General features: G+C 37.0%; 1 protein-coding gene across 7 annotated transcripts in view; it reads left to right on the forward strand.

Moving 5' to 3' along the window:
- Itgb6 (integrin subunit beta 6) overlaps positions 1–13,546 on the forward strand; it is a 127,749-nt gene that overhangs the window by 53,657 nt on the left and 60,546 nt on the right. For 3 of the 7 annotated variants that reach the window (XM_070022355.1, XM_070022310.1, XM_070022318.1), the window contains exons 2-7: positions 3,648–3,694; positions 3,871–4,102; positions 4,217–4,292; positions 5,113–5,192; positions 7,609–7,813; positions 8,394–8,640. In XM_070022355.1, coding sequence (XP_069878456.1) covers positions 4,232–4,292; positions 5,113–5,192; positions 7,609–7,813; positions 8,394–8,640 — 593 coding nt within the window. In that variant the 5' untranslated portion in view covers positions 3,648–3,694; positions 3,871–4,102; positions 4,217–4,231. The remainder of the gene's footprint in view (positions 1–3,647; positions 3,695–3,870; positions 4,103–4,216; positions 4,293–5,112; positions 5,193–7,608; positions 7,814–8,393; positions 8,641–13,546) is intronic. The other 4 variants (XM_070022333.1, XM_070022325.1, XM_070022341.1 and 1 more) reach the window with 4 other exon arrangements.

Below are 13,546 nucleotides of genomic sequence, written 5' to 3' on the forward strand. Positions count from 1 at the left end.
GATGTCAGTTTCTCAAAGTGATCTAAGTAGCAGTCCCGAGTCAATGAGCAGACAGACAACTCTGGGCCTAGGAAACTGCTAAGGCAGGGCTGCACTGTCCAATCCCAGTATATGACAGACCAGTATATGCAAGACTTTTTTTGTTTTGTTTTCAAAGTCAGGTTGGAAGTTGTATGGCCCATCTGAAGAAAGAAGTAGGATCTTTCAAGAACTATTAAAGGCTGAAGGACTTGCCTGAAATTTCCCTTTACTTTTAAGCTAATACATTAGCTTGTCATAGACTCATGGATACCGACAGAGATGTAAGATGCTTGGCTCAGAGATAAAAGACTTCATCATTCACAGCAAGGACAGAGGCTAGAGTGTCAATATGCACATTCACCAGTTCTCTAATATCAATTCCCATAAGATAACACTGAAGGGAATCAGAGATACCTGTGTATGGCATGGGCTGTGTGTTACAAGATAGGTATCCTGAGCTTAGGGAATCTGAACCTTTTATAATGGGCAGTAGTTTGTCTGCTCTTTGTTCTAGCGAGTGACACTGTTCTAGCTTTCAAGCAGTAAACAGGCCTGCCCCTGCATCTGGAGACAAACAGGATCTCTATACTTTCAATCTTTTTAAGCAATTTTCCATTGACCTATCTTTTTCTTCAAAGACTGTTCGTTTTACAAAACATCTTTGAGAAAGTAGACTCTGCTTGTACACAAATGTGAGTGGTAATTTGGAAAATTGTCTCCTGACAACATGAACTCTTTAGCAAGATGGAATGTTCTTTGAATACCTACTTCCTTATGGGGTCATTGACCCTGAGATTTCTAGATATTGCTAAGCCTTGGGCTCAGTCCTCAGGCTCTTCCCTATCTATGTTCACATAAGAATCGCACTCAGACTCCTTTCTTTGAACACCATTAGCCTCATAGTTTTGGATCCAGGCAGATGGCTTCAGAATGATGGTCTGCACTGTAAAGGTGTCCAGTTACAAACTTTGATCTCCAACTGGCTATGTGACATTTTCACTTGGTTATCTTCTAGGATCTCAGAATTCTCCCATTCTGGACACTTACTCTTCACATGAAAACTGTTGCTTCCCAAGCTAGCCCTTCTCCATGAAGAGTAATAGTGAATCCGTTGCTCAGGCCCCATATCGCCTTTTGTTTATAGTAATGTCCAATCAATAAGCACAGTTTGTTTTCAAAATATATTCTGAATTTGACTGTCTCTCTCCTTTCTCATTATCAACATCCCAGTCCTCACCACCACATCCTCTGTCCTCAGCAGCAGCATGCACATCCTACCCTGTATTCATTTCCACCTAGCCAAAGACATTTCTAGTTTACACAGCAGCCAATTGATTGTTTCAAAACATAAAATAATAGCATTGCTCTGATTTTAACTTTTCAATGAGACTCCAACTTGCTTAGAATAAAATTCAAGGTCAAAACTACATATGATCTGACCCCTGTCTTCAGACTTAATCAAAAATGTCCACATTGTGGCTATCTCTGACTTTTTACCTTGTTGTTTGCCCAAGTTATCTAGGACTTTTCTGATGCAATTGGGCAGGAAAATTTCTTTGGCTATTTGAAATAAAAGAGCATACTCTATCTTCTTTCCTTTTTTTCTATTCTTGTTATTTTTCATAACCCTGATTTCTGCCTTTCATTTTAGAATATATATTGCATGGGTCAAGAACATGAGGTTGTTTTTGTTGTTGTTATTGTTGTTTTACTGGCATAGCTTCTGCCTCAAGAATAATATTTGCATTAGTAATAAAGCACCTCAAAAAATTAAAATCTGGAAATGGAACTACTGCGTGAAATCAGTAGGCTGAGAGACATCTGCACTCCATATTTACTGCAGCACTGTTCATCTCAGCTAAGATACGAAATCAAGCTCGGTGTCCTTCAGTAGGTGACTGGATAAAGAAAATGTACAAAATGAATGGCTATTTAGCCATAAAAATAATTAAGTTCTATCATTCATATCAGCAATATGAACAGAATGGAAGGTTATTATGCTAAATGAAAAAAGTCAGAAAGGTACATACTACAAGAACTCACTTTTTTGTGGAAAATAAAAAAGCTGGTCTCAAAGAATGGAAAATAGAATAATGCTTACTAGAGCCTAGAAAGGGAGGGAGAGGAGGAAAGAAGAGGGGAGAAAAAGAAATGGGGCAGGGATGATCAATAAGTACAGGAGTGCAGTTAGGAGGAACATGCAATATTCTAACACACAGTAGCAGGGCTATGGTTGACAACAATTAAGTGAGTATCTCAAAATAGGTACCAGAGAAAATTGTGAATGTTACCAACACAAAAAAATGATAGGTTCCCAAGGTACTAGGTATGCTCTTTACACTGACCTGATTATTACACATTATACAGTTTTGAAATATTACACTGTACCCCATAAATATATACACTTAAAATTTTAATATGCCAATTAAAAGTACAAATATATTTTTAACGAGTGATATCTGACTCAAAGTAGGTGTTTAGTAAACACTTGTTGAGTGTAAATAACACTGAATTTTTCAATGAAGGTACATCTGTAAATTCACACCTAATCTTTCTTTCTCAGACTAAATCATGGAATTTCACTTTTCTCTCAAAGGCCTGTTTTCCATTGTGTAATAATTCTGGGGCTTGAACTCTGGGCCTGGGTGCTGTCCCTCAGCTCTTCAGCTCAAGGCTAGCACTCTACCACTTGAGCTACAGTGCTACTTCCAGTTTTCTGGTGGTTTAATGGAGATAAGAGTTTCACAGACTTTCCCGCCTGGGCTGGTTTTGAACCCTGATCCTCAGAGCTCAGCCTCCTGAGTAGCTAGGATTACAGGTGTGAGCCACTGGCACCCGGTTTTTCTGGCTTCTTCCTGAAGGAATCTTGTTGTATCCTCGTAGGGTTTTATGTATGATGGACTTCAGAATTAATACAGACTTCCAGAAGATTCTGATCAGGTTAGAATTTGTTTACAGGTTACACAGGTTTGCTAAGAAACATACCTTTAAAAGATTATCTTCTAGGATGTCAGCCCAATCAACAGAAAAGTCAGTCTAAGGCCAGACCGTTTAGAGCACCCAACCAAAAGTTGTTTCATACCTATTTACAGTTTGTACAAATTCCAAAATACCTTCCTGTATCTGTTGGAGGAAAAAACATAAATAAACTTCTGAATTTAACCAAAGATTGTTTGTATTTCCAGCAATCCTTCTTTCAATTAATGATAATAAAAAAAAATCTCCTATGTGCCAAGTTATAAGCTAAAATAGTACATCAGATACCTCTTCTTCCTTTTAAATTTTTCTTCTTTTTCCTGGGTAGGGGGCAGAGCTGAAGATCAGATGCAGGCCTTGAGTATGTTACACAAATGCTCTGGAAGAATAAACTAGAAAGAGCCCCGGGTCCTTATTTGAAGGAATCACAATCTTGAGCACAATTGTTTGTTTCCATTCTTTTTTATGTTACTTCTATTTTCCTCCAATTTGATTTTCTTATATTTATTTCCAATATAACTTCTAAAGTAAGAATCCTATACTTAGGGGAAAACATTTCTTATCTCATTTGAATAAAAAGGAAATAGTGTTTGCTTTCTAGCCTGACCTTCTAATTTGATTATAAAATAATATATATATTAATTTTACAGAGCTCATTTCAATTCTCTGCAGAGGACATGGAATATAAAAATCTCAGGTATTTTCCATTACCTTATTTTTTAAACCATCCTTACATTGAACCTCAATACTTAGGTTTTCTTTCACTTCTTTACTCTTTGTATTGTTAAAATCATTATAGAAACAATTACTTGTCAATTGTTCTTTTGACATTTCATAGATCATTATTTTACTAAATGTATTAACTTTCTCTAGGATGCAAAAATGCCCAACTGAATTGTCATAAAAAAATCCTACTGAATGAATTTCCCCACCTTCTTGGTGATTGTACACCTGCCTTCCTTATAAGGAGAACAAGGAAGTAAATCATGTTGAAGTTGCTTTTAAACACAGCTTTTCTTCTTTACCTGTCCAGGTAGCCTCCTTTTTCATTTCAGTCTTAATGAAAACTTTTTAATTTACACCTCAAGTTTCTTTTCAAAGCAGCGTAAGTAGTATTTATATTTTTTATACTTCTAGAAAGAAAGACTTTCATGATATCCAGCTTTGGTCTTGTAAAGTTGAAGGTAATTCCTTTTTTTTTTTTAATCTGTCTGCACAGCGAGAACTGAAACGGATGGGGATTGAGCTTCTCTGCCTGCTCTTTCTATTTCTAGGAAGGCATGATCACGTCCAAGGTAAGATCTAAGCTCTCCCATATATTATTGCTTTTGTGGTATGCTTGACAAACCTGTTGTTCAGTTCAGAAACTAGAGCTGAAGTCACTTTTTATTTAATCTGTGTGAAAGCTCTCTTGCCACCGAGCGAATACTTTAACAAATTACAGGCACACACAGGGTTTCTCACAGTAAAAGTTCTAGGTGTAAGGTAAATAAATACAAAGGTTGCACAGGCATTTTAATGAGGAGAATTCAACAACAATCCTGAACAATAGGGCATCTGAATGCCATTGTGACAGTCATTCTGGAAATTCTTCTGTTTGATTACACAACTGGCTTTCCACTCACAAATAATAATCTTGAGAAAGAAAAAGAACTTATTTCAGAAACAGAAATACATTACAAGAGAAAGCAGTTTTTAATGGATGTAAATATGATTTTTTTCTTGAAAATAAAGTGATGGACCTATTGAGTATGAAAAATAAATAGAATAATATCCTTGTGAAGAGTTAGATATTTCCATGCTTTTTTTTGTTATTTCCATGCTTTTGAGGGAAAAGGAGAGAGAAATAACTTTGAGTTTAGAAGGAAAAAAGTGTGATAACTTTTGGTGTATAAGAAAAAAAGATTAATAATTGTTGGTTTGCAAGGCACATATTTTCAATGTGATTGATTCAAAATATAAACTTTTATGTGTATTGCTAATGTTTGAAAGGTTGATCTTTGGAGGCTAAAATAAATTATTACATTGTTTCATTCACATAATTTCAGACGTATAAGACTCCTAAATGGGATGAATAGAAGTGTCTTTAATCCTGCATCTCCCTGGGTTTGTTAGGTGGCTGTGCTGTGGGAGGTGCAGAAACATGTGGAGACTGCTTGCTCATTGGACCTCAGTGTGCCTGGTGTTCCCAGGAGGTAAAATAAATGCCCCCACCATGTTGTTTTTTTAAAAAAATTATCTGTAATTACACTTCGGCTAATTCCTTCAGTGGTAGCTCTGATCATGTCCTTTCTGCACGGGGCGGGGAGGAGGGAGAGGAGTGTTAAATGAGCAAAACAAATCAAGAAAGAAAAGGATAAGTACCAATTGATCAAAGCGATATTCCCACAGTTAACTTTCAAAAACAATTTACAGAAGGAATTGACATATATCAAACTATGTTTTTAATTACTTAACTCAAGATCCTTCCATTAATCTGGTTAGTCCTTTTATTTTAAAGCTACTATTGACAATTAACAGATAAAATATTGAAGCTTTGTGGATAATCAGCAGTCATGGTGATAGTATTTTCTAAAGACCAACCTATGTTTGACTTCAGTTCTTTTGTTACACTCAACTGGGAATCAGGATCAATCAGGATCCATTGTGAGCCACTGTTAGGCTCTTTGAGAAGTGCTCTATTACTATTCAGACATTACCTAGTTCTCGTATAAGTTAACATTTTATTGAGTCTGTACCACTGCAATAACAAAGCCCCAAACAAACATTTCTTACCTGGATAAAATGAAAACCAGATAAAGTAATTTGATGATGAATAAGGATTATACAGCAAGCTAGGCTGAGTCACTGCCTGGACCAGGGCATGGCTGGCCAACCTGTAAACAACTCATAGTGAGGAAGAGATTCCCTGGCTTTCAGTAGTTTAAAACAATTCTCACCCACTGCATCTCATAACGTGAATGTAAATACCAATCAAGCCCTGTAAATGCCACTTTCAGCAGGAGCAGAGGAGCATGCTCACAAGGAAACATCATCTCAGAACTGGGCTATAGCTATTAAAGAAAAAAAAAGACTGTATGTGATGTGCATCTATGGATGGTACCACATATGGATTCCTGAAAGACAGTGCGTGTCACACTGTTCTGCTGTGACTGACAGGACCACAAACATTCAAGGGACTCACCCTTTGGCGCTCATGTAGCAAAAGCAAGATTGAGAATAATACATACTGGCGGGGGTGGGAGGGAAGGAGAGGGAGGGGGGGAGAGACACTTCCTGTACATTGACTTTCTAAAGAAGACAATATGAGTTTCCTCCCAGAGCCATGATATAACAAATCAGTCTAGAATTCTTATTTAAATGCATTTTTAAACAGTTGTTTAGAAGAGTTTCCTAATGGTACTATGATAACTTTGCTTGTGGATAGAATTTGATAGACAAGTGATTGTAGAGTCAGTTGGAGCATTTAAGTAGTTAGGTTTCTTCTTAGGGCAGATAGGAAAACAGGTTCTACGATCAATATCACCTGTGGTCTTTTGACACTGTGGCTACAGCTGATAGCAATTGTACTGTGTTGAGGATTCTGAGATCTTGTGTAGGACTTGTTCGTCTTCAGTATATAATGTTCTATGATTGGAAATCAAGTTTGCCACAACTACCCTAGAGACTCAAACATGCATGCATAGATTTGACTAGTAGATAGTAAATTATATTCCCATATCTAGTTGCTAAAGAAATGTAATTAAAATTCTAAGGAACAAGGGGGAAAAATGTATGGGCATTGATTTGGTTCTCTGTAAGCATGAGTGTTAGTGGGCCTTGGGTGTTAGTAAGATGGGTACTTGTCTCTGGCTCCCTCTCTCTGCTCTGGGTGCTATAGGATTAGAATGGCCACATGTGTGCTCATGGCCCCGCACTCCAGCTCCATCTGAAGTGGGGTTGAGAAACTCTGAAATCCTATGTGGAAAAGCATGCTTTTAAACAGTCTTGTCCTCTGCTTTCATTCCTTGCCTCCAAATCCTGAAGCAAATGCTAAAAGGTCTTGAATTAGCATACCTTGAAGATGTTAAGTTTCAAGTCCCAAAGAGGTCCGTTTTAGTGAAGTTATGGTGCAAGGTGAGGGTAACATACCAGTCCATAAAATTGGTACTGGGTGCCAGGTAGAGGGCATAAAGCATGCCTTTTAAAAACACACAGAAAAACCTCTCTTTGACACTGGTACTGGTAATAGACACACTGCAAAGCTGGGACAAGCCAAGACTCCAGGAACCAACAGGTCATCTAGAACAAATTCACGGAATAGTGCCAACTACAAACACAAATATTTCAAGAATCTGGTCATGGCAAGGGAGAAACTTGAAGGAAATGGGCTTTATTAAACTGTTGCATGAATTCAGGGGAGTAATTGAAAAGGAGATTAGTTTTCTCCAAAACTTTCCTGGCTGAATTCTGTGATTATTCACCTATAACTTCAAACCTATAATCACTATCAGCGTACTTAGCATGGCAAGATGCTTAGCTAGCAAAGTATGCAAAACATTTAATTATTGGCATCTTATAATGAAATGCAGCCTTGTCTTCTTTTTCTCTTTATATTTTTTTCCTTTTTAGAATTTTACCCATCCATCTGGAGCTGGTGAAAGGTGTGATACCCCAGCAAATCTTTTAGCCAAAGGATGTCAATTAAACTTCATCGAAAACCCTGTCTCCCAAGTAGAAATCCTTCAAAATAAGCCTCTCAGTGTAGGCAGACAGAAAAATAGTTCTGACATTGTTCAGATTACGCCTCAGAGCTTGATTCTTAAATTGAGACCAGGTGCGTTATGATGGCTCATGCAAGTAAATATGATGTTCTGTATAGTAACATAGCCAGTCCACTAACATATCTCCTACCATATCATATATCATGAATATTATCACTCACATCTCCCATGGCAAAGAAATAGGATGATGCTAGATTAACACTCTTCTTTACTCACAATAATCACTCGCACTCTGATTCAGTTACTAAAGAAGTCTCTTAGAGTGACCATTTGAATTCTCAAATTTTGCTCTCTAAGAGTTGGAATGTAAATTCAAACTCCTCTTTTATTTAGTTCACCTTTTCTAAAATTCCACACACACAAAATTGAACTTATCTTCCATCTAAATGGATCCCAATCTCCCAAGGAGATATAAAATATCCTAACTTCTACCTCCTCTGTACTTCAAAACCAACTGCTGAAAATGTTTCAGATCTTGTTCATTTATAAACTTTACCACATAGTTCATGAAATTGCATGTATCTTTAGGAAGTTCTTATTGAAGTAAAATAGGCAGTTAGCCTGGAGATTGGCTAGATGCAAACAAATCTCACTGTGCTTTTATGGATCTGCTTTCCCTGCGGGGCTTTGCAGGTGGGAAACAGACTTTGCAAGTGCAAGTCCGCCAGACAGAGGACTACCCGGTGGACTTGTATTACCTCATGGACCTCTCAGCCTCCATGGATGATGACCTCAACACAATCAAAGAGCTGGGCTCCCGGCTTGCCAAGGAGATGTCTAAATTAACTAGCAACTTTAGACTGGGCTTTGGCTCTTTTGTGGAAAAACCTGTCTCCCCTTTTATGAAAACAACACCAGAGGAAATTGCCAACCCTTGCAGGTAAGTAAGTGATTCTCTGGCATTCCTGATCGTTATAGAAATAACTTCAACTCCTGTGCCACTGTTGCGAGGAGCTTGCTGGCATTTCTATCTCATCTCTGTAGATCTCAACAGTTCTCTCAGGTTATTTGAAGCTCTGGTGAGGTCATCTTAACTGCATGGTACCAGCCTTGGGACCCTGCCTACTGGGAAGGTCAAGATGTGTGAAGCAGGCTTTGTGTTCTGTAGATAAAAACACTAGGCTAGACATTTCACTGCAGGTCCCATTGGACTGGGCCTTTCCCGCCCCTCAGAGACTATATTCCTCAATGACAACTGCCTGCCGAAGCCATCTGATACTAACTTACATTTTCTCAATATTTCTCCATCATAAAAAATAATTTCTGTTAAAATAATATGCCTCCTCTGATGTGCTTTGGCTTCCTCACTAGCTTAGAGGTTTTGATAGCCTTCGTTTCTATTAAATTCAGTACAAAATGAGGCAGCAACTCACTATAATATTCCATAATCATCTCCTGAAACCATGCATTATGCTGGTGATGGTCAAGGGCAAGTTGCTTTATGATGGTTTACCTGTACAGTCAATGGTATGCTCAAATTCAAATTATTTAATATCCATCTATTAAAAAAATACCATTTGCTCTATGCCAGCCCCCGGGTTGAAAACAGTATAACCATGATTCAGTCCTTATAATGACAGTAGGTTAAAGCCAATTTCTTTAATTCTTTATCAGATAAGGTAACAGAATGCCAATAAAAAGTAGTAAAGTATGCTTGTTATTAGCAATTATTTGACTTATTTATAAAGGGAAATAAGTATGATGCTAAAAATAACCTCCTGTGTAATAGAAAAGCATGCCAGAGTCTCTGGTCTTTAAAAATATGATATATGCCTGCCTGAAGTTTATATTTACTTCTTTTGGTATGGTAGGTACCTGAAACAAACTTCAATAGAATCTAAATGGCAGTTCCATCAAGAATTACCAAGTCCTCTTGAGATTATTCTTATCACAGACCAGATAAGATATAACAACATGACATATAATAATAATCATGGGAAGCAATGAGTAAGAAATAGTATCAGAGAAAACAATTAAAATGAACAAGATGGGATGGCTCAGCTAAGCTGGCAGTCAATACCTTTAAATAATAAGCCCCTATCCTTAAACAAGCCTCTAGATCAAAGCAATCAAAGTACTTGAGGCCTTTATTTGGCTCTGAAATATTTATATATTCATTCATGTATTCATTTAGCTATTTAATTTGTTCACAATGCTCCAACCATTATGATAGGCATGGAAATATTTGGGAAGACTAAGATTGAAGTACATTCCCCAAGAAACTGAAGTTCTTTTGATGGCAGGGGGGTGGGTGGTAATCATAGAAGAGCATGGTGATTCATGGTGATTCATGGTGATTCACAGGGGCTCCAGTCAGCCCTGGATTAAGTCTTGACTCATCTGTTCACTTATACTGTGACTGTAAGTGAATCATTTCACCTCTTAAATCTTTAGTATCTTTGTGGGTAAATTTGGAATCAATATACACTGATCACACAGAATGATTGTAAGGGTTGGATGAGATCTTGAATGGAAGCATTTGGCAGAGGGCCTGACAATACTAAGTTCTAAATAGTAAGTATCATTAATAACTGTAGAATATGGTTTGGGGAGAAGACCAAAGGAGGATCACATATGTATGTGTGTGTCCTGGAGCTTGAACTCAGAGCCTAGGCACTATCCCTGAGCTTTTTTGCTCAAGGCCAATGTTCTACTACATGAGCCACAGCTCCACTCCCAAGTTGTGTGTGTGTGTATGTGTTTAATTGGAGGTAAGAATCTTGTCTTACCTGCCTTGGCTGGCTTCCAACTGTAATCCATAGATCTCAGCCTCCTGGGTAGCTAGGATTATAGGCTTGGACCACCAGTGCCTAGCATGTGATCTCTTAAAAGGGTTGTTGTGTCCTGTTTTCTAAGGATGTTTCTCTTATTCTTCTGGAAAAATTTTACTCGTAAAGTTCCAAATACAAAGTCCTTTTCTTCTTACAACAGTTTATGTTTTCCTGGTCCCTTAGCTCCCTAGATCTCAGTTCCTCTGTTCAAATTGTACCCCCACAAGGACACCAAGAGAGAAAGTCAATCTCTTGGTCAAACTTGTAATTTTAGAGTAAAAATTTCTTAAGTAGAAAGAAAATGATAGGTAAATGGCCAAAGCCTGAAAGGATTTTTCAGACCTGGATTTAAATAATAACTTTATGCAACTTAATGCTTTGTACTCAATCTCTTCTCCTATATATGGGAACAATAGTATTAACTTTCTATACTAACCCTGAAAATTGGTTGACTTCAGAACATGACATGCAAATAGGTGGGTTTTTTTCCTCTCACTATATCTGGTAATCCTCAAACTTCAAGATCTCATGACATTCAATACACTCTTAAAATTTAAGACCCCAATGAGGTGTGGTAGAACGTATCTATAGTCACAGGTCTCAGGAGACAGGCAGAAAGATTACAAGTTTCAGGCCAGACTGGGCTACATAGGAAAACCTTATCTTAAATACAATTAAGTCCCCAAAGTGCTGTAGTTTATGTGTTAAATTTATCAACCTTTCTAAAAAGTAAAACTGGAAAATGTTCAATATTTGATTCATTTAATAATTATAATAAGAAACCTATTGCATATTATTATAAAATTTCTATAAAAATAAATGTTTTCCAAAGCAAAGCAAAAAGTTGTCTTTTGTTCTAAAATAGAATTATACTATTCTTCATTTTTACAAGTTTCTCAAACATCTGGCTTAATAGCAAACAACTGTATTCTTATATCTACTCCTGCATTTCATCTCTTGAGATATTTTTATAACATTCCATGATGAAAGCCAAACATCATATAGAAATATAGTTGTAAAAGGGAGAAGCACTTAATAGCTTTTTCTAGTGACTGTGATATTCTTCTTTTAATATTATACTCAAACTAGATGACAAAATCTCAGTGTGGAATGGGAATCAATAACAATGAACATTTCACTTTCCAAAACAAACCATTGTTGTTGTTTCTTCACTTTGAGTAGTTCTTTTGCCAGAGCATGATTTTGCAACATGATGCAAACTGAGTTATGCCAGACCTCCAAATCTTATGATGCAATATCAAAAAATCGTATTTGTTTATCTTATCACCATTCTCAGCACATATGTCTTGCAGTATTGGAAAGCATTTAGAAGCATTTAGGCTAATTGCCTAGGTAGCAAATGAACATTTTTCTAGCTTTTAATTACCTTGAGTTATTATTGGTAACGAATACTAGCATTTGTTCTCCTAGAAGTGATACTCTCTTTATTCACTTAAAAAAAAAAGCCTGCTAAAACATGAGTTGAAATAACAGTGTGGCTGACAATCATTCCTTCACCTGAAAATGGTGCTCAATGAGTAAAGGGACCATATAGCCCAGACATTCACACAAGTGCTTTTCTCTATGGATTTTGTACTTTATGTGTAGCAGAATTGCTTTACACATATTTTTCATGCATTGTTTAAAAGATGCATATTGCATATAAGTAATTTTTACTGCTCCACTGAGAACAATCAAATAAAAGTAGAATTTTCTCTCCTTATTAAGGTAAGTACTTGCTGATATATATATATAATATTTATATATCTTATATATGCATATTTAATATAATACATCTATTAGAACTAGTAACATGGAATGGCACCATTGCTACAGCAGTCCTGAATACCCCCAATTTCATTCACTACTACTCTTATCAGCACAAAAGACATGCAGTAAGAAAATAGATGACATCTCTGAATTACTATGAAATGTTTCACCTTAAAAACCCTTGAGGATGCCAGGGACTGCATCAGTCTGTGCACTGTCACACTTTAAAACTTGCCCTTGGGGTTCAGGATATAGTTCAGTGGTAGAGTGTTTGTCTATTAAGTATAAGGCCTTCAATATCACAAAAGAAACTTGACTCTTTTAACCAAATCTCTAATGCTTTGGGGAGTACCTTTCTTTATTCTCATTGGAAAGAAAGGCACTAACAATTTATTTTACCCTGTAAGAATGCTAAGGTGGTTTATGCCTTTGAAAATGTTGCCTTTGCTATTGTCTAAGATACAGAGCAAAAGACAGGTTTTCTTTGTATTGTATCAATAAATGAGTAAATGTGCTTTAAAAATATATCTAACGGAGGAGGTAACAATGCTCGATAGGATTATCTTACTCATGTAACTGTAATCCCTCTGTTCAGTATTTTTTTGGGGGGGGGGCCTGAACTCTGGGCCTGGGCGCTGTCCCTCAGCTCTTCAGCTCAAGGCTAGCACTCTACCACTTGAGCCACAGCAGTACTTCCAGCTTTTCTCTTTTTGCTTATGTGATGCTGAGGAATCGAACCCAGGGCCTCAGGCATGCAAGGCAAGCGCTCTACCACTGAGCCACCTTCCCAGCCTCTCTGTACAGTATTTTTACAATAAAAACATATAACAGCATAAAAATTGTTTCCTCTGTCTATCACATTTGAAAGGCTTTGCTTAACCTCATTCCCTATATGCCCTGCAGTGTTGTTTTGTTTTGAATTTGATATCAACAATCTGGAACACATTGTGATTTTACAAGAGGGGAAACTGAGCCATGAAATGCTTAAGTAGATTTCTTGTATGTACGCACAAACATTTGTGAGTATACAGTGCATAGGTTCCTCTTGCAAATGGAATATATCCAAAAAGAAAAAAATGGAAATGATTTCTAACCCTTCTCAGAAAAAGATGATTTAACCTCTTGCTATGTATCATCACCAAAATTTTCATGTGACATGCTTCATGATTGAAAGATGATTCTACATTTTAATGTGAATCCGTTGTTATCTAGAGAGGCAGAATCTTTATGTGGTGAGAAGTACCC

Source organism: Dipodomys merriami, unplaced genomic scaffold (genome assembly GCF_024711535.1).
Source record: "Dipodomys merriami isolate MVZ:Mamm:240054 unplaced genomic scaffold, mDipMer1.0.p SCAF_1, whole genome shotgun sequence".
Taxonomy (NCBI): Eukaryota; Metazoa; Chordata; class Mammalia; order Rodentia; family Heteromyidae; genus Dipodomys; species Dipodomys merriami.